The sequence below is a fragment of the Rhea americana genome, unplaced genomic scaffold (assembly GCF_003343005.1).
Source record: "Rhea americana isolate MKP2758 unplaced genomic scaffold, rheAme1 scaffold_67, whole genome shotgun sequence".
In the NCBI taxonomy this organism is placed as follows: Eukaryota; Metazoa; Chordata; class Aves; order Rheiformes; family Rheidae; genus Rhea; species Rhea americana.
The window spans coordinates 1,836,104-1,863,357 of NW_028186834.1; the positions used below are offsets into that span (position 1 = coordinate 1,836,104).

The 27,254-nt window shown below is 35.2% G+C and overlaps 1 protein-coding gene and 1 long non-coding RNA gene across 4 annotated transcripts in view; both read right to left on the reverse strand.

Moving 5' to 3' along the window:
* The window catches only part of R3HDM1 (R3H domain containing 1), a 50,898-nt gene extending 30,020 nt beyond the window's left edge, over window positions 1–20,878 (reverse strand). Inside the window, exons 1-11 of one of the 3 annotated variants that reach the window (XM_085320947.1) lie at window positions 20,795–20,878; window positions 19,761–19,971; window positions 12,770–12,811; window positions 12,243–12,332; window positions 7,706–7,820; window positions 6,012–6,090; window positions 4,405–4,464; window positions 4,184–4,324; window positions 1,553–1,661; window positions 1,358–1,453; window positions 20–57 (exon numbers count right to left, since the gene is read on the reverse strand). In XM_085320947.1, the coding sequence (XP_085177073.1) occupies window positions 20–57; window positions 1,358–1,453; window positions 1,553–1,661; window positions 4,184–4,324; window positions 4,405–4,464; window positions 6,012–6,090; window positions 7,706–7,820; window positions 12,243–12,332; window positions 12,770–12,811; window positions 19,761–19,931 (941 nt within the window). In that variant the 5' untranslated portion in view covers window positions 19,932–19,971; window positions 20,795–20,878. The remainder of the gene's footprint in view (window positions 1–19; window positions 58–1,357; window positions 1,454–1,552; window positions 1,662–4,183; window positions 4,325–4,404; window positions 4,465–6,011; window positions 6,091–7,705; window positions 7,821–12,242; window positions 12,333–12,769; window positions 12,812–19,760; window positions 19,972–20,794) is intronic. The other 2 variants (XM_085320946.1, XM_085320948.1) reach the window with 2 other exon arrangements.
* Window positions 20,879–20,924: 46 nt separating this feature from the next.
* Window positions 20,925–27,254, reverse strand: part of LOC146586643 (uncharacterized) — a 30,104-nt gene continuing 23,774 nt past the window's right edge. The window contains exon 3 of the long non-coding RNA XR_014897787.1: window positions 20,925–21,003. This is a non-coding gene — a long non-coding RNA (uncharacterized LOC146586643). The remainder of the gene's footprint in view (window positions 21,004–27,254) is intronic.

Consider the following 27,254-nt stretch of genomic DNA (forward strand, 5'->3'; position numbering starts at 1 on the left):
AAACCGGAGATTTTCTTACCTTTTATCAATAAGATAATTCTCTTGGGAACATAGGGACTGAGGAGCAAAAAAGAACAGAGCTTATTAATGGCATCTAAAAACCCTACTACAGTGTAGAAATAAAACAAAAAGCAACTTAAAATCTTCTGTATTACATAAGAACTTTCTAAGCATCCTCTTTATATTAAGCTGCCTGAAAAGTCTGCCTCTTCAGTGAACAACCTACACATTAAAAAAAAAATAAAAAAAAAAATAAAGTAGGCCTATCTGCTGGAAATAAAACTTAACATTAAAATAGTTACAATTCTGATCCTATTTTACTTATAACAATATTTTTCTGAAGTTCCATTTGCTTGCATTGGGCCTTCCCTGCTTTATGTAGCTTCCCACTGATGTATGACTGGACAAATCTATGTAAACAAATTTTGTTAACACCAACTGGGTGGTTGTCTTGTCTTCCCCTTGAAACCATGAAGTAGAAGACAACATTGGCTACTGCAATAACTGTATTCTGAATTCTTTAGGAGCAAGCACATAAATACTAAAAAGTTGAGAGGATGTACAATCAAAAAGGCTATTTTTAACTAATTATGTTATTAACTCCAACTTTTAACATTTGGTACAAATCTTTCTATGGGCATAATACAAAGGTAAACAAGCATGAAAAAGGAGAATGTAATTTTATATGTAAAAGTCCATCCTTTTTTTTGGTAGTTGAAGTTAACAAATAAAATGCTATTGGAAAACATTTGGATGTAGTAAATTAGCTACAGAGTTCGCAGAATTCATCATCCTTTCTTCAAAGCAAGGATCCRGTTTGGGTGTGACAGCTACAGATAATGTCAGAAAAAGTGAAGTAATGCATACATTTTTGAAAACATATTTGTTCTGTTTCAGTCAATATTATTAAAAATTGGCCTTACTTACAAAAATATGTAAGATTGAATTGCAACTTATACTGTGGCATTAAATGATGCCCTGGAACAGATTACGATACTTTTATGTCTCACAAATCATCAACACCACCACTGAACTTTCAAGCATAGGAATTCGAACCACTTTATTGTGACTAAAAAAAAAAAAAAAAAAAAAAGGAGCAAAAAATGCACTGAAATAGGTAATACTAGAGAACACATTGAAATATTTTTTTAAGGTTGTCTCAGCTTCACATAGCTCAAAAATATTCCTAGGAATTTCAGTATTATTTAAAATTCACTCAAGCTACACTAATGATTCTTATCTGCTTAGTTCCCCTCATATACAGCAAACTAAACGGAAAAAAGCATCTCAATCACGCATGAATGTGTATGTATGAAGCAAYTGGACAAAAAATGGTAAGATTTTATATGATACCTACATCTTGTGCAAATATTCTCTCTCTAGCTCTCTGATATTCTTCTTCACGTTCTTCTATGGATTTACTTCTTCTGTCATCTTTTAATCGTATTCTCATCTAAATTAAGTGACACAATGTCAACTTCTAGAGGAAAATAGTATAAATATACAGTCAAACATATCCAGTTGAAGGGGAAAATAATCCATATGTATTTACCTGGTTGTCATCTTTGTCTAAACTAGAGTTATCTCTTTTAAGGATGTACCGTTTCTGAAAATCATCACTCTTCTCATCCTTTATATGCTCACAAAATTTTTGGTCAGGTCTACAAAAGTCATTAGAAAGAAAAGACTTATGGATTTGTAAGTGTATGCTATACACAGTGGAACTAAATGATGTATACTTGATTAGTGTTACATATATTCAATATTCTAACTGAAGTGACAGATTTTTGGCAAGTTTGTTGCCCTGGCAATGGAAAAGGTACCAAATATATTATGTTCTGTGCAGCTGAGAATTCCTGTTCCTGAGGCATAGCAAACTTGCTTTTAAAATCTCTTCCTTCAAAGTTTTTGCTTCAATTTCCAATTACAGTGGCAAGCAATCACATGCCCTTGGGGAACCAGAAGCGCTCTTTAATCCAGGCTTGTGTCGTGCAAGAGACACTGGCCATGCATGGAAGTGATGACTGGTGCCTTCTGCTAGAGCTGCAATAACTCAGAATTCAATTCAAAGGAAAAACAGAAGATAAGGACATACATGTAATAGAAAGTGTTCAAACTTACAAGCCTTTACAACAAAAATAAAGTAGAAATAACCAAGAGAAGAAAAATGATAGAGTGATGCTGGCAAGCAAGAACTTCAGAATAGCACAGTGAAAGGATGATGAATCAGGTTATACACAGTCTTGGTCTTTTATCTGCTTTGTGAAAGAATAATGAGAGTTTGCAAACTATTGTTATCAAAGCTAGATACCAACTACTCAGACAATAAAATTACTAGTATGGTATGAGATATTCTCAGATAAACCAGAAATAATTTGCCTACTATAAAAGAATATATGTATACTCTCTATTTCTGTTCATTTAGTACTCAGGGCATTTATATAAAATTGGGAGATCTTTTTCTATTAAACAGCCAAACCTAACTATCGATTACTGGATGCCCAAACATAATTAGCAGGCATTTCAGAGAACCTTYAGACTCTCTTACCTCTTTCTTTTAAAGGTCCCTGAATTTACTGCCCTGCAATCATCAACTTCCCACTCCACTGAGACGTCCCAGTATGAACTGGGTTGCTGATGTCAGTAACAGCATTGATCGGCGCTGGAGCTGGGAATCTGCCTATGAGGAAAAGGTAAGTTTGGTTTTATTCAACATGGAGCAGATCTCCAAAGTTTTCTTTCCAAATTCTTATTTTATATCCAAAGTGATTTAAAATAAGAATACTGAAAACATTAAGAATTCTAATGTCTACAGGTTAACTGAAATGCCTGCTAATTAGTAACTACAACTATAGGGGGCTTCCAGAGGCCATAAGATTTTAACTACACAAATAGTTAGAAACCACCCATAAAAATTAAGAAATCATATTTTAATAATTCTTATTCCACATCTGAAGTGACAGACTGAAACTTCAGTGTAGGGATGCTAGTGGATACAGAGGCAACAGTTTGAAGATGCATGCCTTTATAAGTAAATTCAGACAGAATTTAAAGTCAAAACAAAACAAAATATATGAATATATTAAGTATTTAGTACACATTCAAACTACGTATTTTCTGAAACCTTCTGAGGAGGAAAGTATTTACTTAAGTGAAGTTCCAGTGTGATATTTCAGTTCTACTGACTCCAAAATCTAATTATCTGCCCTAATTTTGTTCCCCCAAATTTAGGGGGAGTCTATATAGAGACAGTAATTACAATGCAGGAGCCATGAACTATTATGCTCAAATTATAGAATACTTAAGGAAAGGTGTCGTGCAAATATTTTGAGTTAAAACTAGAAACTAGGTGCTGAAATCTTAAATACACCAACACATTAGTCCTTCACCTTTCTGAAAGGGAAACAGAGGAGGAGTGTGCAAGAGCAGGACAGAGAGAAAACAGATGGGTCCTGCTAATGAAACATGTCAGCTGTGCATGGAGTTCAGAGATGCCATGAATCTGGTGGTACCTTTTGTAATAGGGATCTTCCTAGTGGTTTCACCAAGAATTCTCCAGCTCTCACAGTAAAGTAGCATGCCATGACTTTGTTAACCTAGTGGATACTTCCACTGATAAGACACATCTCCTTGGTTACATTTATTTTGTAAGGCAATGTGAGAGCTATGTTGCTATAAGCAACATTATTCTATCAACAGATTTCAATGCCTAAATTTTCCCAACAGACTCTTAGAGTACTAAAACCAATGTTCTTYGAGTCTTGTCCCCTCCCCTCACCTTACTGTAAATTGCCCTGTTCTAAGTTAGGAGCTGGTACTGTTTTCCAAAGGAAAAGTAGTATTTACTTGAAGCTGGTGTAACTCTTGAAAGAGAAATAAATTATAAAAATTCTTATTTTATGAGAAAAAAGTTTGTAATACATCTCTGCAAGAAAAACAATAATAATAAAAAAAATCTTAGTTTACAGATAACATTCCTTTTTTCAAATACTGTAAACATGAACAGATCACATCATTACACAACACAAACTTGAACCATGAAGATCTCGCAGTCATCTCTCCTTGCTGCTCGGTTCCCAGTGAGTGAATATATTCTTTTTGCTACAGATGCAGCATCACTGGTTAATATATCCTAGATGTTAAATCCATGCACCAAAAACAATTTTTTTTTCTTCACACTTACATTCTTGTATTGCTAGTTTTATTTACTATGACTGACTTCCCACTCTGGTCCACGTTGTGCTCTAATCCAAAGTAAGCAGCTACCCTGTGCAACAGCATTCTATGGTAAGATGTCATTGGGGGAAACTTTTTTCTTGGAACTCTGGAAGAAAGGAATAGTAAGCTTTGTTAAGCAACAGGAACATTCTCAAATTTTTTTTCCTATAGGAGTACAGTACTTACTCATTATTACCAATGAAATCTAACATTTCCTGTTCTAATTTCAGCAGCATCATTCTGTCCCTGAAAATAAAAACACAGCAACTCACATATGAGACACTCCAATAACTGCAGCTGTATTCATCTTAAGAATACACAGATAACATCCGTGATCAATGGGTGATGGCAGACTAAAGAGGACCATCAAGTATCAAATCCCTTTTTTTGTATGTTTTCTAAGGAAAAAAGTTATTCATTTTTTCATTGAGCTATACTTTATTGAACCTGCCTAGTGAAACAACTGTTGTCATCTCAGAAATCAGACTCAAAGATCCTCCACGTAATCTCTGTTGAAGAAGCTCAGTAGTAAGTATAAGTCATGAAGAAGGTGGTATCAAGAAGAAGGAAAAAGAGTAACTAAGGTTTTTGTTGATCAGCATGGGTAGTAAGACTCTCAGATAGGCCTCAACTGGCCCTTCAATTATGAATTAGGTCATGGGAATTATTGAGACCAAGAGTGACTACACTACAGATAATGGAAATACACATGTACAATCAGGGGAAAAGTTGAAGCCAGCACACATTGCAATGAGAAGAGATCCTAAGGAAATAGGAAAAAGCTAAAATTCAAGGTAACTGAAACAAATATAAGCTGAAACATTATACAATAGAAATTCTAAARATGCTTATGCCAGTTTCAGTAGACTGTTAACACGTAATGAAATTGTCTCACAGTTCATAATTCACACTAAGTTTCCCAGCTACTGGACATGTAAACCCACAGCAGACATTCATTTACAATTAATTATTTTCACTGGCGTGCTTTATGACTTCAAATAGGACCAAAGAAAGAATCTAACAGAGATCTGTGATAGAGGTTCTCTCAGTAGGACAAAACAGTGTGGGTCCTTATGATAGCTCCTTTTATATTTTTTCACTAACAAAATAGAATCTTAATACATTATCACACTCAAAATCAAAACTATAATATGAAGAAATAATAAATAGCAGTGGAATAGCCTTTGCAACAGCAGCACAATTCCACAGAGCTCTTGCCTGGTATATATATTCACAGTCATAGTATTAGTTCCTACTGAGGTAAAGGGTAAACAAGACAGCATCCTACTGCAAACCCCAAAGCAACAGAGTCACATTAACTATTTTGCTAAAAATTAACAGGCTTGAACTTGGTCAGATTCGGTTCCTCATGTGCAAAGTAAAGCAGTACATCTCCCAAGTACAGTTATATGGTGCAGCTTAAAAGAAGCTCCTTTGTAAATTCAGCGCAAGGTAGACTGAAATAAAAGGCAGTTTGGTCTCTAACAGGCAGATACAAAAAAGTGCAAATTTTAGAGCGAGAATATTGTTAGCATCCAGAGACAGGCTACTGCACACAGACAGAACTCTGTTGCTCATTGAACATGAAAAGCATTTCAATCATTTCAGTGTACTGAATCTCTGCTCCTTTAACACACATTACAACGGATTGGAGTTTCAGAGCGCCTGCACAACGAAACGTCATCATAAGTAACTTGACATGCAGTATTACACATTTAAGGGTGGGGAGAAGGAGGTATTATGCTTCTACTAACAAGGAAGAAAAACAGAAAATTAATTTCTTTCACACTTACCTGGGATTGTTTTTTAATGTATTTACTAAAAATTCATGAAGATCTATGCCCGTAGAATCCGTGTATTCTTGGCTGGAATCTAAGCATGTGGAGGAAGAGCACAATTACACTTTGAAAAAAAAAAAAAAATACTTTCCCCCCAACTTAGTGCTGAAAGTTATATTTATGAATCAAYAGACTCCAAATATTAGGCATGTGATTCCCAATATTAAAAACTTTCAGTTTCCAGAGAAAAGACTCAAGCAAAAATCCAGTCCCACAACTACTCCCTCAAATCTCCCAATTCAAAATGTAACACAGAACAAAGACTTCAATAACACTGCCAATCTAGTAACAAATAGCTACATATTTTCAAGCAGTATATCACACTGAGACACTATTTTTATCAATCCTGCAAGTTTTCTCAATATACTACAGTGCACTATTGTATATACTTCAGTTGATCAGCAATATCCAGTAGTTTAGAATGCAACAGTTCAACCTTCACAGCTACTATTTTGTATTATTACAAACCCCTGTTACACAGGACATAGTTTCAGTGAAACCAGAAAGGAGGCAGAAAGCTATAGGACTTCTCTCTGAAAATTTCTAAAAATCTTGTGAAAGTATTTAAAATTAGGTTTTAAGATTTAAAATCTATCTCAGAAAGAAAAAAATTCTAGACACTATCAAGAGTAATGAAAAATAAAACAAGAACATTGACTTCTGCAGAATAAAGATTAGGAAAAAAAAAAGTACAAATGTAGCTGTCATGCTCACTTGTGTTTCACAAAACCTGTAATAATGAAATCTCGGCAGTAAGAAAATAACCTCTAACAGTCCTAGTAAAATCAGTTTTCCAATGGATACTTGGAAAMGACTGAGGCAACTGAGATAATGGGCTTGCTGAAACCTAGCTGTGGGACTGATTACTTCTCCAGGTCAAAGAGGTTTGATCTGTTTACTACACTTGTTAAAAGATGATTAAAGTTTATACAATGACCTCCTGGAAGCAAGTTGCCTTTTCTCTATATACTCTTTACATACACATGTACATAACCTACTACCCAATTAATATGAAAATGTAGCCTATAGTTGACATTTCAATATTTGTTTCAAGAAATACAGAATTCATTAATTCATTTCACAAACAGATATAATGAAGAGATAGATAAGCTTCAAGTTTTCCAGATAAGATTCAAGTTTTCCAAATCTTGACAAGTGTTTAAGTGCATCAAATTATTTTCTCTACTCCTTAAAAAAATAACAACACTAACAAAGGAAAGGGAATTCGACCTTTCAATAAGTGACAACTCCATCTGTATCTATAAATTTCCACTTCCATCTTTGTAATATAAACCCTCCATCTAAGTATACACTACTTTCATGTACTGACATGAGTAAAATGCAGATCCACAACTGATCTTCTATTTACAAGCTCAGATTATCATATATTCATATACACAAGACAGTTGGATATTAATGACTGATATGGAAAAACCTCTTGTAGTTAATGTGCAAAATGTACATATACAGACAACAATTTTGAAGAAATGAACTTATATATATGTGTATCATTTTCTCAAGACTTTTTTTTTTTTAACTTAGTAATTCAAGACAGCTTCACATAGCTAAAGCTACTCAAGGTTATTAATATGGAACTCTAGTTAGAAACGTAATAATAGAACTTAAAAGCAGAATAATAGATTGCAAACCTCTTGATAACATTTTTCTGGGCAGTTTATCACTTGACTTTTCCTTTTCTGCTTCATCTTTTGCGGGCTTTTCTTCTTTCTCAAAAGACTGTGATAACTGGATCTGGATTTTCTCCTGTCAAAAAATAAAAATTAGTCAACATGAAAATTACTCTAAACCATGCATGAGAACTATCTTCTTACTCTACTACCTGCATACCAAAAAAGTAACAAGGAAAATTATTATCTTCATATTCTTTGTAATCATGCATGTACCTTATGCAAACACAAAATGAAACTATTTATCAGTGAATCAAAAAAACTATGAACACAACTAATATACATGGTACTTTAGAACTTGCACACACTTCCACACCATATATGCCATTTCAAAACAAATCTAAATTATCTTGAAATACATGAAAATGTTCCAGTTATTTAGGCCTTATATTGTAAACATCATATACATTTTTATAAAGCTCATCACCCATGATGGTTTTCTCCCCACCCCATTCTTCATAGTTCTCTACTATAAAAGCTTGTTTAAAGTTATGACTTGCTTGATACCAAAAAAAAATTAAAACAAAAGTTTAAATCTATTTAAGATAGACCAGCAATCCAAATTTCACAAAAAGCAAAAATTTACAGTTCAATATATAAAGGCAGAATTTGCAAACCATATCACTATCAAGGCCTAGATTCTTAACTTGCTGCATGTTTCATCAAAGTAGCTTTATATGTTATCATCTCAAAAAACATGTTTTTATATAATGAGACAAACTATCATGGAAGTGCTTTCTCATGTACAGCAGTTTCCCTATTTAATTAAAATCATATAGTGGTCCTCTAATTATGGGAAAGTGGATAATTTGTTCTTCATGTCAGAAAAGGACACACTTTTGGATAACAAAACCAGATGAGATAGAGAGTAATCCCATGTCTGAGAGATGCTGAGAGGAGGAGCGGGAAAGTAGCAATCCTGTAGGGCACTCCTCCCATTCCTCTACCCTGAACTCCCTCAAATGTCAATTCTGCTCCCCTAGAAGCCAACTGAGTTAATGCTACCATCCACATCACCCTAAACCATCCAGCTCTTCCCAACCCACCCCAGAGACCTATGCTACCTGTCCCACATCCATTCTCCCCCACCACTCTTCCATCCTGCACCAAATCCTTTCCCACCGCAAGTCTCCACCCTTCCTTCAAACTTGTTCTTCCCCATGTTTTTGCTGTTCTATAGTCCTCTCATTCACGTATCCAGCTACCTGCTATAAACTATTCCGAACCTCTCATACCACAGAATTGGTCTCACTCATGAAAGTTGTTTGGAATTAAATGTGATCAGGATTCACCAAGGCTAAGGAATGTCTTGCATGCAAACACATCCTTGCGCAGTCTGTAGTCAAGCTCCTATCCTAGCACACCAAATAGCTCTCTACCTTGGTTCTTTCTGACATGGACGATGGGATCCCTATGCTACAGTAAAAACTAGTTTTGAAATTTATTTTTGGAGATACTACCATCTTAAAATTAAAGTGAAACAACTCTCTTTTATTATTGCSTATTAAGCATTTTAAACTAATACATACATATCCTGCAAAACAGCATTAGAAATAAAGAGTTGAGCAGTCTTTTTGAAGTTATCTATACCCAAGTCATAAAGAAACTGTTACCAATCAGTAATAATGACCTTATCTGTAAGATTATTTCCTAGTTATGAGAATTCATTTGGTTTCCAAAATAAAACTTTGCAATTCTCACTGTACTTTAAACCTAAATATAACACAAATGAGCAACTGGCYTGTCACTGATAACTGCATTATCCTTCAACTGTTCACCCAGTAGCTACGTAACTGTTTGTTATTTGAGAAAAGAAAAACAAAAAACCCACGATGGCTTATGTCTTAGAAATTATTTCCAGCTCAGATCCACTGATACAATAAGCAAATCTCTATTTTACAATAACACTCTACAAAACATCATCAGTCATGACAAGGATAATTTTCATAACTGTGACTGTTTTTCTTAATAAAAAATTTGATCTACTAATTGTTCTAACCTTATCCAAAGTAAAAATATGCACCAATACTTAAGTCAGAGGATTACAAATGATTGTTTTTATATTTCTTCTTCCAACAGCAGCTTAAAAAAAGGAATAGCTATGTGAAAAAACAATTCTGCTACTACCATCAATTCTGTTTCAAAGTGTGATACAGAATTGTATAACAAGWGCTTTTGCTTATGATTTCATGGTATTCATGGTATAAGAACTGTAGCATCTAACTAGATTTTTCTGTAGCTTTCTAGTCAAGCATCATGTAGGTCATATTTTTCAGTTTCTATTCCTTACATTCTTTTAATCCCTCCCCATTGGGGGCTAGTCTCTATTAGAACACTGATTTCACAGAATCTTCACAATCACCTTCCTACTCAATATCCTTATTTTTTCACCTTTTAATACAGCTCTCCAAAACACTGCTTCATAACTAATAAATCTCAGTTTCCTAGCCTACAGAATATCCTAACATTCATCATCACTTTTCACTTCCTACCCTTTGTTGCTTATTTATGTCTGAACATGGATACATTCCCAAAGATTACTTTCTTTTGTAAAATGTCCAGTTATTTTAGTCAACAAATCGTAGTCGCAGGAATTCTCATCAAATGCTGATACTAAAAAAACCCACCCACACCACCCCTCACCCCCTCACACACAATCACCCAAACAAAAGCACAAAACCCTGAAAAATTCCTCCAACTTAAAACACTTGGGAAAGACAGAGAGACAGAAAGCAGTATAGAATTTTATTTAAAGGATCTACATTTACCAGCAATCTCAAACTATCTACAGCGGGAATTCACACAAATGAGTTTAAATTAACTAAAGTTATGGACACTGGTCTTCATTTGTTTTTCCTTTGAGCTGTTTCATTTTACTGAGGAAAAAGTTAAATCCTTCAGAGATTTATGTTTTTGTGATCCATACTAGCACTACTACTACTACACACGAAACTAATCTTTCCTTAAAAAAAAAAAAAAAATTGCTAGTGTTTGCACTTCATGCCAGAGCATCAAAACAAATCCAGAAACTAATATTTAGACAATAGCAAAAAAAAAAAAAAAAAAAAAAAAAAAAAAATAATTAGGTTTTGCCCTTCAAGCAAAAACAAAAAAAAAAAACCAAAAAAAAAATTTAAAAAAAAAAAAAAAAAAAAAAAAAAAAAAAAGACTTAGCATATTTACAAAGATAAAGGATCAAATTAATCAGCTATATTCTTCCTCATGTGATAAATCAATAAGCCTAAACTTCTATAGCACCTTTAATTAAAGGCTGCCAGTCCTTGTAATGACTAAGGCTTAAAATTTGCAAAATCTTACCCAGGTTCCTCAGCATCTTTTCCCATGTTGCAAACAATTGTCCAAGAAAATACGGAAGAATATTTCAGAAAACAAATTGACTTTTATTGAGAACTTAATATGGTCTAGCACCTTTTTCATTATAGTCTTCTGCTAGAGATAAGGAGACATAGTCAGCAGTGATGCACTAAGTGACACCTGCTATACACACTAGTGTAGAAGGGGTGACTGATAAACAGTTGCAGATAAGGCTAAACAGGTATTCCAAAACAAGCACCAGTTCATAGGTTAGTAAGGATATCTTTGATCCTCTCAAAGCTAATGCCTTCTAATAAGTAAAAAGTGGTGTTCTTCAGAATTCAAGTACTACTAGTAACTTAATTCTCAATTTTATTCTTCCTTACTCTTAAAAGCCACTTTTAGTATGGGCACAAATCCAAGAACTGTCTCACTGACATTACAGAACAGTGATATCAACTCTTCCAGAAAGGGGAAGTTTATTCTAATGCAGGGACCCTCTAATTCTAATACAAGACAGCCTCTCACTTCACCCATCCACTGGACGTCTCATGCATGCAAAGCGCCATAAATGCAAACAAATCACGCTTGACATTCTTTCAAAGTGCAGCCACCAGTAGATTGCTGCTTAAACAAGAACTTGTCCATGCCATTCCCCAAAAAACCCTGGAGAAGAAAACAATTTGGATGAGGAATTTGCCAGTATGAGTTGTTCTAGGAGCTCACATCAACGGCCCTGAGGTTGGGGACCCTGGCACCAAAACCTGCAACAACAAATCCCTACCTCCAATTCTTCTCTTCAACATGCATTTCTCTCTGCTTTACAAGACACCAGGACTTAAAACTATAAATTCTCTAAATTTAGAGAGTCAGTAAATTATGCTACATGTTAATCACAAATTTGTTCTTTAACTCTCTTTAATGATGGCCCACAGCATTTAGGCAGTTTTAAACTGCAAGTTCCCCGTGATATTAGAAAGTCAAAACAATCAACAAAACCCTTCTTTGCATTCCCCAGATCTCCCTCCAGTTGTAGTTCAGAAAAATAAAGCAACAGATTCTTTTCCTCTGTGAAAGTTCTATTAAAAAAGTGGTGTCTACATATTTAAAGAGTACCCAAAAGAGTTGCTTTTGAACAATCAGTTACTTCAAATCATTTCAGAAATTTCAGTAACATTTTTACCTGGAGGTCCTGTGATATTTCAGCTGTGGGAGGTGGTGGATATTCTTCACATACAGCAAGGCTCCGAACTAACTTTAACTTTGTGTTTGACTAAAGGAAAGTATGTATAATTAAAAACTCTGGCTTTAAAATAAATAAATACCTTAAGCCATTACTCTTCAATTTAATTTATGTAAAATAAATTGGTTGAAAAATGCATTTTAATATTTTAAATAGTGTAAAAAAATTTCTGTAGGAAGAAAACACCCAAACATTGCAGCTTTTGAAGGCATTGTCAGCACAAYAGAGCACAGCTAATGAAAAGGAAACAAACTCTTTGGAGAGTTTCTATAACAATAAAAAGCCACCAAAAATATAAAGGCAAACCACAGAAGCAGACAACTAAGCAAGACAGAAATCCAACAGAACAAAACAAAGCTGCATTGCCAAAAATAAAAGATAAAACTAAGGGCACTTTTCACGAAGTAACAAGGCTTCATCAAGCTTCAAGGACTTCCTTAGCATGCCAGCACACAAGTCAACTGTACCTTTGACCTTTTTGCTGTCTGTCCAAAAGACTGCATTGGCCGCTGAATGATAAGCACAATAAAAAAGGTTTATATTAAACTTCATGGTTCAACTATATTAATGCAAAAGTCTATGTAACAGAGAAAGTTGTAATAGTTATTACTGACATGACTGTCTTATCTGTGAAATGAGCAACAGGTGTTTTTGGCCAAAAGATTACATGCTTTTTTCCCTATTTTCACCAAGTGAAATCCTTGCTCTTTCTTCATTTATCAACAATAGATATTACAGAAATTTAACATGAGGCAAACAATCTTGTTCAGTTTTGCTTAGTAAAATCCAAACAGCTGACTCTCTCAGCCAGCTCCTATATTTTAGATTCTCATGTCCTAATTTTCTTGGCAACATGACAGTTTTATAGATTTGCTTCCAGTTCCTGAAGTCTACTTGCAAACATGATTGTAAGGAAAAAAAGCATCGCTTTGATAAGGGGACTAAATAATAATCTAGCATAAACACAGTAAAAAAAAAAAAAAAAAAATACACTTCTTATAGGAGCTATAAACACTGACTTAAAAAAGGGCCAGCTAATGGTTAAAGCTTTCTGGCCTCCTACATGCTTGACTTAAAAATACTACCCTATGGCATTTAACTTCCTGCTTCCAAAAATGCAAAAAGAAAGTCAAAGGAAGATGATCTTTTTCTAACTTCCACACTAATTTAAATTTTTTTTTTTTTTTTAATCCAAATTTTTTACACGTCTACTTACCACTATACACTTGCTGGCTGGCTATCCCAGTCAGCTCCATTACCTCTTCATTTAGGCAACKCCCAAGTGCCAATTCAAAACATCTAAAAAAAAAAAACCCCTTTCAAACCCTAAAAGCAAAGGGTTCTAGCAAGTTAAGGCAGAGGAATAGCTATTTCTCTCATTTTTCTCAAGTCTCAAATGTCTTTTTCAGATGTTCCAGCTAAGCTAAAGAATAGCAGAAGGAAAGCTCATTTAAGTATTACCTATTTCACTACTACACAGGATTTTAACTAGCAGAACTGMAAACTAACTGAACTAGTCATCAGCTTTCTAAAGGAAGCTTGCTGAAGTTTTGAGCAGCAAAGATACTCCAACTGTTCTCATACTTAAGAGCAAGAAAGAGCATTTGTGGTTTTTTTGGCATCTGAGAAACATTTTTTCCTTTCAATCATCTATGCTGGAAGCAAAAATATACATATTGAAAATTGGCAATTTGCATACCTTTGGCAAAGTTTCTATTATACTAAGTTATACTAACTTTCAAGAACTGGACCATTTCCTAGCCTCTATCAATTACTCCAGCATCAATCATCTTAGGTAGGTTCCAACTAAGCAGTCTAAACTTGAAATGAATGGGCACTGCCAGCGTAGTCCTCGGTTCACTGTCTAAACAATAKGCAGGGCTGCCTACATTAGGGCAATTGTTAATAATCAGTATTTCCTTTACTTTTAGATGAATGATGATGACCAAAAAAAAGAAAAAAAAAGAAAAAAAGAAAAAAAAAAGCACATATCTCCTTATCTTACCTGTAAAGTCTTCTGAACCTACTGCAGTCAAAAATCAAGGTGTATTTTATTACGCCAGATAAAGTAAAATATGTGTCTCAAAATAAAATTGATATATTAAAACTGAAGTGAATCTAATTTCTAACCCGAATTCTTTGCAAGAATGTTTAAATGCCATTTTCAGATTTCAATCAAAACAGTACAAGCTTGGCAGTACATTCCTTTAAAATGTTTTATCTATGCTACATCCATCTTCCATTTAGACACACAATTACAGTTTTGTTTCCAGGTTGAAACGCCAATCTAACTGATACCACCAATCATGCTGCATTTCAGAATTCTTATGATAGGTGTTTGCAATCTACAAGGAAAACGTTAAAGTACTATAGGGTATTCAGGGCAGTCAGCTAAGATATTTGAACACTAGGGTGCTATATTTCATGAATGCCTGGCAATTTTTAGGGACCCAATATGACATCAATGGCCCTGGGGAGAGTTGGGGGGGGGGGGAGAAGAGCATTGTAGGAGGGAGATTCTCCAGTGATCGAAAAATACCAAATCTCTGAGTTACACACAAGATAAATACCATCCCAATCATTATAACTAGTATGGAATTTCAACTTTTTTATGCCCTGTAAAACAATTAATATTAATCCTTTGACAGGCCCAAGTTCCTTGTTTTCCTGYCAACTGGATGACTTTAAAGATGTCAAAACTGGAAATATAAGCCCCAACAACCAGTTGTAATCTAGAGGATAAGCCCCAACACACCTTACTGAGAGGTAAGCAGCACTGGTCTAGACCCAGTACAATCGGGTATAGCTACAAGACTGACTAAAACCAACTCTTGCACACGAAATCAAACTCAGCAGTAGGAAAGGTTTTGTGAGAAGGTACTTCTGAAGCACTGTTTGCATATTTCAGAGTACAGATATGACAGACTTGAACAAAAAAATATTATAAAGACTTTTAGTTTTTCACTTCTCTGCTATATTAGGCCTCAATTTAAATTCAGTTAAAGGCTAGGGTCCTAACCACCATAGCTCTGTAACACTATAGAACACAACTGTTGCAGGGAACTCAACTGAGAAGTACAAAAAACAAAACAAAAAAAAGTTTGTGCTAATATGGAGAGAAGAAATGAGMCATCTAGTTGCTGGGAAAAAAGTCAGTTTAATTCCTACAAAGGACTAGGATATCTGCTTAATTATCATAAATCCCGAACGGAAATGTACCCACTCAATACATTGGCCTTGCCCATATCATACAACAGGTACATGAAGTCTTGTGTTCATGCATCAGACAGCTTCTGTGATCTTGTGATACTTTTTTCTTCTGCTCTCCACAGCTTGCTAGTGCCTTTCCTGATACGCAGTGATACGCAGCTTGCTTTCTCCTAATCTTTTACTGCTTTGACAATTGTTATCCATCAGGGATCTCACATCCACTTGGTTATTTCTTTTACAGCAAAGATGTCCAAATACTTAAGCTCCCTGCTGCTCCTTCAACGTAGTGCATAGATTATAAATTACGGACAAAGCTGCCTTTTCTAGAATAAATATACCATAAGTATTATGAGGTGTTTTTTTTTGTTTGTTTGTTGAAAAGGTGGCCAACAGTGAAATTAGATTTAGAACTACAGAAAACTAATAATGTTGAATCAGGGAAACATCCAGTCATTACAAACAAATTTTCTTTTTTTCAGCCAGAAAAAGTAATAAATATTATCTTTACATATCGGAATTTTATTACAGCACTAAAAAAAAAARAWATATAATTAAATTATCTTACTAGTCTGAAATGGTTTACCTGCATTTTTGAGCCCACACAGAATTCTTAAAATAGTTCTGAACTAAAAATATTCTCACTGCAAACATCTGTATTTATGCAAGCAATGATTAGACAATCAATCTTCAGTATTCCTAATACTGAATACAATGCTAATCATACGACTTAAATCCAGGCTGTTGATTTATTTATTTTTAATATTTCTTGACATGCTAACTCTCTAGCAATAGACCTTATGGTGGATGAGGCCTTGCCTGCCCTGTTGCCAGTTGATAAAGCCGAACAACTTAAGACCTAGTGTTCTGACTAATCCAGAMTTAGCATGCCATCATATAATGTGGATAAGATTAACAGGTACGTGATCTTGAAATGCATGTATCAGGCAATAGTGATTGCCAAACTGTTTTGATCACAAAACCTGCTGCAGTGCAGGCCATCAACTTCTGTAAAATTAATTTTCATATAAGTGCCTCTCATTTTCAATCTCACTTAAATGCTACTTGATGATCACTTCAAAATAAAACAATTCAAAAATTTTCCTTAATGGCCTTCTCTGCATCAGTTATATTACTCTCACACTGTTTTTCTCATTTACATAGTACCTCCAAAAACRTGTAAAATGGCAAATACATTACTTTTGTATCTTATCAAAATAATCTGGACTTTAGATCTGAAGAAATACTTCAAAATATCATGACCAGGTTCTGAAACTTAGGAGATCCTGACATACCTGACACCAATCAATGACAGGTTTAGACAGAAGGATGATCATAGCTAATTTATTACTTAACTAGAAGTTAAGCCACAACTCGCGAGACAAGCAATAACTGTATTTAGAATTATTACTGTGGTTTGTCTAAAGAGATCACGCTTACTGAGCAGTTATGTTAGCTACTAGCTAGGAGAAAAAAACAAACCAGGACYGCCACCAACAAATCCCACATACACCACACCAACATTTCCCCATGCTCTTAAATGTTCATTTAGCAAAGAACACATCTAACTCCAATAAGCTTTCAGTTGCTTCCTGTAACATTTCTCAATGAAGCTTTTGCTATTTTCCTATTTTGCTATTATAGCAACATTCAATCTGCACTTAAATGAAAAAAACCCAGTACATACAGTGAAATGTCTCTAGTCAAAACTATTTAATGATTTATTAAAAACTAACTTGCTGAGTTCTCTACCATTCCCAACTATTATCAGGAGCTTTGCTTAGCATGCACACAAAGTTATTTCTTTTGTTTTTTTTTTATTTTAGCAGAAGATATGCTTTCAATGAAAAAGCCTGGAACACATGACATACATATTTGTACATGCATATACATATGTGCACTTTCATAGACTTCAATTATGCACAATTCCAAAGGATTTTTGTTATCAAGGTTCATCCTGTAAATTACTGTCCTTCTACTGTTCAGGAAATCATGATCTTCCAACTACAAACTTGGTTTTTAATTGTACTACTCATGTAAAGGTAATGCTCTGGTTATGTCTGGGACTTCTGGACACTACATTTGTATCAACTTTCCACAAAAAATACATTAAAGCTGTGTGAATCAGAATGCCTTTTTATTACACATCTGTGCAATTTGTAGTGTATACAGCAGAGAATTATTTCAGCTATCAGCTTTTACTCCTGTACAAAAACAAAAAAAAATCAACCAACATCCTCCGCCATATAAACCCATATCCCACAACCACTAAGAGCAGCAAAAGCGTCGTTGATTCATTTCTCCGGACTAGGCCTAAACATAAAAACACAACTGTTTTTAGGAAGGCAAAACCTGCCACTTGAGTTTCAGAAGTTTCTACACTACAGCTCTTTTCTTTTCTGCATTCAGTGAAAAAAGAGAAAGTAAATAAGATTTTTTTTCAAGTTACTGAGTTGTGTGAAATCAAGTGGTTTTTGTTTTTAATAACTTCTAGTATATCCAACTGATAATGAAAAATAGCAGTTTACCTGTAACAGCTACCAATTCTTCAGGGGCAGTTATTTCATGTATTACAGGTAAAGTGTTTCATGCCTAATGATTCTATTTTTTCATAAAATTAGCCTTAACAAAGCCATAACAAAGCCATCAGCTATTAAAGTGTAAAACTGTATTGCTTTTAGTGTTCTACAAGATTTATTTGGTAGCATTTTATCCTAGAAAATAAAGCTTTCTTCACTCAGCAGATTATTCAGTTGTTAGTCAGGAACAAACTACTCCCAAAAGAACTTTTTACTCAGTTCTGAGTAACAACAGTTCAGCAAGCTACTGTCCTGTTTTTACAGCTCACGAGAGAATACTGCTGTACTCAATATCTGGATCAGGATTTTTAATCAGAAAATCGTTTATTATTAACCTACAGAAGAGAGAGAGACAAAAAAAATTCTACGAAAAGTTGATCTCTTGACAAATACAAGCTACCATGCTTTCTTTCAGGTATCCGCCCCCTTTTCTAAGTCATGCCAGAAATATTTAGTTGCTTTCCTTAACTCCTCAGCTCAGCTAAGACATTGCTGCCCGTCTTTAATTATCAAGGGGGCAGCCTCAGCTAGGATGTAGCCAGTCAGTCCCACAAACAGTCTTAAAAATCACCCATCTTTTATAGCACTCCTGAGCACAAGCACCAACTTTGTAGCTRAATCTCTCAGGTGTTAAGTATGCTGCCATAAACATTTACCCCATCCATCTGGGTTTGTTCTCCTTTAACACAAGATGTTTTGATACATTACCCTTTCCCCCCCCCCCTTTTACTTTGATGCCACAATTTCTTTGTGTTGCTTTTCCCTTCCCTTACAAAGGCTAGTTATTCACAGGCACCTATACTTCAAATTGTCCTATGCCTGAGGCCTGCCTAAGCTTTCTAACCTGATAAGCCATGTACCAAAATTGTTCAATAGTGGAGAACTGAGGAAAAGGGAAGCTATAGGAGTCCTAGTCCACAGCCAAGAGAAGCTGACAGCTCACTGTCTCACTTCAGCATCAATGCAGGGGGTGAAGGCTGGACCTCCACTGGTAGCCAGGGCAGAATGCAAACTTACCAGCCTCAAGAGCTCTGCTGAGACTTGATTCCTCTGGCCCCTGCGGATTTGGATTACCTACATCCAACTACTTAAGCCTTATGTGATATAGCCCTGTCATAAAAGTTACATCAAACCACCTGTAAGAGCATAGAGCTCGAAAGCCCTACATTGGTCACCCCTACTCAAGGCAAAAGTGTTGAGTTGTACTGTAGCACTTTGTTCATACAAGTAACACTCAATACTTCAGTATTTTAACCAAACCATACTATTATTACATAGTATATTTTTAACATAGTCAAGTCTCAACTCAGTCATGATTCAGTAACAGCAAAATAAAGAAAAGCTGAGATGCTGAGTCTTTTCCTTATTCTGCTACAACAGAAAAGACTCATATAAGGGCAAATGCTTTGATTTCCATGAACCTTGTTCATCTAATCTCAAACAACTTAAAAAGAAAACCGCATGACCATCATACTCACATATGAATAAAAACAGCAAAGTGGAATAAAAGAGGGAAGAGAAAGTAATAATCACCCTACTTGTTTCCCAAACACCGGTCAAGTTTTCCAGGTCTGTATCAAAGAAACACGTAAGAGGTTCACAAGAAAGAGGAGAAGCACAAGAAATAGATTAACATAATATACTAGTGAAAAATAAGAGAAAAGATTCTTACCAGCATATCATTTTTGCTGTCAGGACAATTTTCATCCTTATCTGCTTGAATTTGCTCCCGACTTTCTGATTTCATACGGTTTTCAACTGAGTCTGTATCTTTAAATTCTGCTTCTGGACCTTTCATTGTATCAGTTTCATCTTTTACCGTAACAATATCAGACATCCTCATTAGAAAAGATTATTCTAAAATTCTACAAGAAATATTGAGCCTTTAAGAGGACAAAGAAAAAGAGGCATAACTGAATAGTTTTAAATTCATTCAGAAGTATTTACACACAAACTACCCATAATAAACATGGCTTAGCTACCACAACAATTCCCCTTCCCAGTAAATTACTTTTTGTTGTCTKGCATCAACAGTGAGCGAGTGGTCATTTCCTCTTTCACCACGTTTTATCAAGAGTCTTATGCAACCAAGGCCTATAAAGAAAGAACTAAAAGGTACACTATTGGGTAACACCTGCAGATTTTTCCCTCTGAATTAAAAAATAAAAATAAAAATGTCCACACTGGACATTCAGACAGTCCAATTAAATTCAGCTCCAATAAAATCTAGGGAAGTTTTTTTTTTATTCTAAGAGGGAAAGAGAATTACATATAAGTTTATTAAACATTTGATTTCAATCAAACCTTTTAAGTTTCCTGATTTCCAGGTAACGACTTGGCAAGTTAATGACTGCAGGAACCACCTTACATATTGAGTATAATGAAACAAGTCCTGGTAAAACTAAGCACTCTAGTAAAGCAATGAGGAAACAAGACAGCTTTGGCAATTATCATAATAAAAAATAATTAAAAAAARGGAGAACTTCCTAATAATTAAAGTTGTAACAGACTATTCAAGTTTTCCATATACATAAACAAAAATGTATTGTCATTACTCAGTTGAAGTGCAAGATGTGAAAACAAGAACTTCCTAATTCTTAGACAAAATAAAGATTATAACTAAAACTTAAAGAACACTTAAAATTCTTCATTAATAAAGAAAGATAAAATAACATTATGGAAAAGTCCAAGTACCTGAATTATTACCTGATCTGTTCTACAGTTTGGGGATTTTGGTCTCCCACAAAAATAAAATAAAATAATCCAAAGTTTCTTTTCACAGTTGTCAACCAAGATGTCAGTTGTAATGAACCATCTGGAATCTGGCAGGAGGAGTCCCATGTCCTTATTCCTGGTGTAGAGTTCTGGACAGAACTATATTGTCTTCAGTCATCAATAACATCCCTTTCAAATGCCTAAAAAAAAAAAAAAAGCATGATACTTTTCTTGGAGGATGGGGAGGAACTTTAAATAGACATTTAAAGGAAAAAGCAGCACAGAATAAATCAGCGCTTGCAGCATTTGTAATATTTATTCACTGCTTTTTGTTCTTTCATTCTCCTTGCTTTAACTAGCAGCAGCAGTAGTATTCTTCGGACTTCTAAGATATTCTGTATTACAAAGTTAACAAGTAGTCATAATAAACATTTTGTTGGCATTCCTAAGTGATACTGTTTCTATAAGCAAAGAGGTGTCTTCCAGAGCAGTTGGAAAAGACAGTTTGAAGTAAGACTACCAGCAGGTGTGGAGGAGTTACTTGCCATTAAAGCTCACAAAACTACACTGGTGTAACAGCAACTTCCTCTGTTAATGATCTAGAAGCAAAATACRTAATCCATGTTTTGAGGCAAATTGTGTTATACAAGACATTATTCTATTCAAATGTAGTAATTGTTCTCAAGTGAGGATTTACAACTATCTAGAGAACTATGAATGCTCCCTCCTCCCTCTTTTCCAGATCTGCTTTCTTAAGAAAATAGTATCACCACCCACAAAGAGGCATGTATTTGAAGTGGTAAGCAACGACATCAAATACAAACACAATGTAAACCATGAACATTGTAAAAATATTCTAAATTAAAGAGCACAAGGAATTTTATCTTTTAAATCTGTGAAAAACAGGTTGAAATAAAACAGCAGAAATCTTGTGCATTACTACTTTTTGGGCAACTAGTGAGGGGTTTATGAAAAATAGTGCAAGTGATGTGTGTTGCAGTAAAAATCAAGAATGCCTTCTGTCTCCCCAGCTGACCTACTTATTTTTCATGTGATCAATATGATAATTAGAATGATTTCAGGAAAACAAACACATTTTAAAAAAATGAATAACAGCTGTGTGAAATGAAAGTAAGAAGCAATGGAGACTTATTCAGCAGCTGTATATAAAATTTTGATCAGTGTATGTAAAGAACTAACAGTGGATTATTTGCTTTTAAAATGAATTTAAGAGTTGCTCTTCATGCAGAGAGAATGAATGGACAAGCCCTACAAGATCCTAAAATTCCCTGAAAAGCTGCATCTTAGTTAATTCAAAAGAATTTGAGAGCATTTAAGCATTCTGCAGTATGTGGTCACTAAAAACAAGTTAATATCAAAATTACAAGGCTAGGCTCTGATAGTACCCAACCTTTTATCAGCTCAATGTTTCGTGAATGTAATAATTCTATAAAGCATTTAATATAAAATAACAGAAAACTAGTTACCTAACACTGACTTTACACTATAAGAAAAAAATATATATATACACCTACATCCCACTTCAGTGAATACTCAAAGTAACTGAAGACAGGAAGTAGGATGTGCAAAGAAACAAGAGAAAGCAGGAAAACCCTTTCCTGACATAATATATTTTCCTATGTTCTCTATATTGCACATCAGTAAATAATACCAACGGCTTATATTCAAAGTGCTTTGTTTACACATAAAGACCCCTAGTTGGAAGACAACCACTGTTAAAACAGTGCAAAGCAACAGTTTGAAAGATATAAGGAATGAAGTACTGAATCCAAAAGAAAATTACAGAATACATTTGGGTAGGAAGAATTTGAAATCATCCTTTCAAGTGTATGCGGCAGTTAACGCCTCAAGCGCTAAGAGATCTTTATTCATCAGAAATGGTTACAGATCTGACAGGAGTAATTTGAGCATCTTAGTATCCCACTGAACCCTCCCTCCACAGACTGAGAAGACTGCACTGACATGAAATAACAGCAGACTATTTTCTGGCCCACAGACTTCCAGGTTTACCTGGAGGTGGGATTAAGCCTAATAATAATTAGTTTTTAGATCTAAACAAATATACTGTTTGATAAGTGATATGAGATACTACAGTGCATCTGTAATACTTACATTTTTCAGTCAGAAATCATAAAAACTGCCAATGCTGTGCTATAATTACTTTCTTTTCTGCAATCCAAAGGAGAAGTGATAAAAAAACAAGACGACATTAAGCAAAGGCACTACTGAATTTTTTGACAGTAGGCTCCTGAATCATGACATGTGGAAAATCACCAGATGCTTTGTTTCAATTTCCAACCTGAAAATCGTCATTTGCAAACCCAGTAAATTGACTTGCAWTGAGTGCGGATATTTCTGGGAATAGGATCTACTCAACTTAATCCAATTTCTGTAATAAGCATCAGGACTTACATCTCCCTCTTGTTAGGCAATGTAGATGGAGATAGGAAGCTTTGCTCTGTCTATGACAGAAGAAATCGATTTTTTTCTTTTAAAGAGAATGCAAAAATGAGAAAGTGATTTTTCTTTCTTTGTTAAAGTTATTATTGATACCATCGTTCTGAAAAAGATCTCAGGAACAGCTGTCAAAATAACTGGTATCAATCAAATTCAGGGCAGAAAATTGGGTTAGAAGGGTGAGAGTGGAAATCTATATTCAACAAAAAGCAGAAACAGTCAATAAGAAGGTAAGATGAGAATGTAATTCTAAAAGAGGCTTCTGTTCACCAGGTATTTGAAAAGGTTCTTGCACAGGTCTAAACAGTATCCCTTGCTCTAGGCAATATTCATCTACCTCATTTTTACTGGAGTTATAAGTAGTTTACCCCCTACCTGGCAGTCAAAAAAATCAGAGTCAATGCTAAATTTCAAATCAGTCTTATTCCAAGTCATTTGGAAATCTCTAAACTGCATACAGCTGTTGATTTTGTCTCAGCCCCCAAGACTAGATCTACCTACCTGTAAAGCTGTATTGCTCTTTAGAAATTGCTTTATTATCCTAGTAGCACAGGCTGAAACTCAATTATCCATCTGTACTCTTCCTGAAAACAAAATCCTGAAGTTTATGTGAAACAGTATGGAGAAAGCCAAATTTGCTGTACTGTATAGCAACACTAATGTTACAAAAAGAAAGCATAAAGACAATTAATGTATTAAAATTTGAAGCTAGAAGCAGCAGTATTCTGAGCTGTCTGTGCCAGTACTAGAAGGCTCCAACCACTGGAGAGATAGTAGAAAACCAGGATTAAGAGGAAGCTGGGGGAAGGAATTAAGGCACAAACAGGCAAGTCTGGTATTTGCTCCAGCTTTTTACATATGTATTTTATTGTATTATTTTGTTATATATTTTCCAGATGTAATATGCTAAAAGTGAGATACACACTCCACAACTGATTCTCTCTGGTAGGTGTAGGTCTCCTGTAAGTACTTCTATAACACTTTGCACTTTGAAAGGCACAGAGTCTAGAACCTCAACAGAAAAGCAGTCCTAGGGGGATGAACAGAGCATGCAATACWGAAGACTTCTGTTCAGCAATCAGGAATTCTCAAATCACAAGAACCACTTTCGCCATCAGATTCAGTAAAGAGGCTGGGCATGTGCCCAAAACTTAGATTGGAGACAACCAAAGACAGGTTATATTAAACGAATGAAAGATATTGCGAGTTAAATATTTTTATTTGCCTTACTTTTGCTTCAAATTTTTTCCCTAAATTCCCTAATTCGGCTAGCCTTTCCTCTGCTTAAAAGACAGACCCCTTTTACACACATACATGGGAAGAATCACACTGTTACTTTATTATTTTCTTACTATCCACACTGTATTCCATGAAGCTGTTGATTTTACCAATTTCTATTCTTTTTGAAGCAGGATTATAAGGATAATCCTCCCTAGAGAGGAAACGTCAGGAAGGGTGGAAGGGAAAGGCATAAGAAGTGTTCTGCGCTAAATTACCTACAAAAAGATTTAGACTAATATTATCCTCACCAGAAAATGTATTGTCTTCTTGAGAGGAATCCACATATACTAAATTCACCTGATTTTCCTTTGAGAGACCTGATCTTTCTGTAGGATCCATATTTTAGAAAGTCTGTTAAAGAACTAAGTACATGAGATAAAAAAAAAGGAAAAAACATAGATAATAAATAATATTAATAAAAAAGGTTGGCCTGATAAGCTGCTTATATAGGTTATGGTAGCAGCTTCCTGTAGCACCCCCCTCCGCAGCCTCAGTGGGAGAACTGATTTCTGAGTATGGCAAAAAGTCTCTGGCAGCTTAGTCCTGCCTTAGCCCAAGTGTATTGGTGATGCAAGCCTTCTTTAGATGAGGAAATACTAACTCTTTTCTGTGTTTCTTTTTTTCTTTCTTTTTTGAGGGGGAGGATTGGGTCTTTTTTTGGGAGGAAGGAGGGGGCCACAATGACTTTGAAGACTCATATATAGAAGGCTTACCACCATAAGAGCTTTTCCAGCTATATTTCAACTTGATTATTTTAGGCAACATTTAAAGACCATCAACTTACCTACACTAACATCACAACCCTAGGGTACCTACGACTAGAACAAACATCACTCAGCCCAACCAAACAACAACAATCCACAAAAACCTCTGTTTGTTTGTTAGGATGAAAGGGGAAAATGTTTATGCCCTAAGCAGAAAGCTATAGATCCGAATTATTGCATTCTTACGTGAATAAAAACTACAGGAGAGTTACTGCATCCAGCTACTGCTTAGTTCTTAAGGACCATTAACTACATATAGTTCTCCAACAAAGCAGAAGAAACTTAATTTTGGCAAGTGAGACTCATGACACCAGCAGCTGTATCAACAAAGAACTCGCTGCTGTCAAGAAAGGGCAAGTCTCATTTTTCCCTTCCATTCTTCCCCAACAGGGCCTTCACCCCTGTTGGAGTGTCGTCCCACGTCTACCTTTGGACTCGCTCTGGCACTTCCTGAACCTTTTCACGATGYGATTCAACTCAAAGCAACAAAACACTGTCTAGTGCTTTCTTTAGAAAGCTGCTGGGCTAGTGAGTTACAATGACACATGAAGTTTTGATGAGCACCTGCCAGCACAAAATAACCAACGAGAGGGACAAAGACAGATGTATCTCCCTGTTTTTGTATTGATGAGTTTTATGTCAGCTCTGTTACAGTGCTAAATTGAAGATACTCTTCTGTAACGGTAATTTAGCTAGGCTAGTGYTACTGAAGAGCTATGTGAAAATACAGATTAAACTTTTTTGGGGGTAGAGGGAATTCAACTGCCTATTAACCAACAGCCTGTGGAAGAATCCCAAGACTTAAATATGAGCAAGCTGATAGGCACCTGTATTTGGTGCAGATTAATCCCTTTTGGAAAGCTTTCCTTAGGGGAAAGGAGGGGATGGAAAAGGACTGGAGAAAATTCTCTTGGGTGAAAAAGTTGCATGGGGGGGGGGGAAGGCAGGAAAGAAACCCAAACCCCTAAAATCCTGACTTGCAGAACAGGGGAGGATCCCAGAGGAAACCACAATTCTCCTGCCTGCCAAGGGGCCAAGCTACATTCATGTAGATACTCCGGGAACCAAGATCCAGGGTCTACACTCGAGGTTTTGCTCTCCTTCATTCATTTACTGCTCCCTCTTTAGCCTGCAGATTCAAAGACTTTTTAAAATCACTGGACAGCGCTTACAAATACGTAGCAACCGATCTTAAGACTACCATTCATTTAACAGAAAACACAAAGCAACTCTCCAACTTACAAGACAAAACGGAATTATGTAGGGACAGCTCCCCCCTTTTTTCCAAAATGGCAACACACAAATAACACTGTGCACAGGCTTCCTACATGTTTTCTTAATGTCTTAAGTTTGAAACCTATTAAACTAGTAACTAGGAGTAAAGACTTCCTCTCGTCTCTCTATTAACTGTATTTGGTCATGTAGGATTGATTTTATTTATGTAGCATTTAAATAAGAAAACAGTCTATCTTGGAAGCACGAATCAAAACTAAAAAATTACCTGATCTTGTTTACATCTATATACTGACAGATACTATACAAATAAATCCATGCTGCACTAACTTTAATACAGTTACATAAAAGATTTATGTTTTTCCCCAATGCTATCATCTACAGAGGGTTTTAAGTTACACATTAATCAATTAACAACCAAATGCTATTTACTGCATTAGCACTGAAGATACTTATTTGATTCAATTTAGCAAGCTATTTAGTAATCTGATTTTCAAAGAAATAACATGATGGTAAATCAGAATACAAAAGCATACTGTATTGTTGATCTACCTCTCCTAAAATGAATTAAGGACAGGATGTGTTCCACTACCTATGCAAGTTATGTGCTACCAAGTCTAGACAGCACTARAAGAAAAAAGAAAAATCATTATGGACAAAAACAGCACCAAGTTTACCACAAGATGTGTAGACAT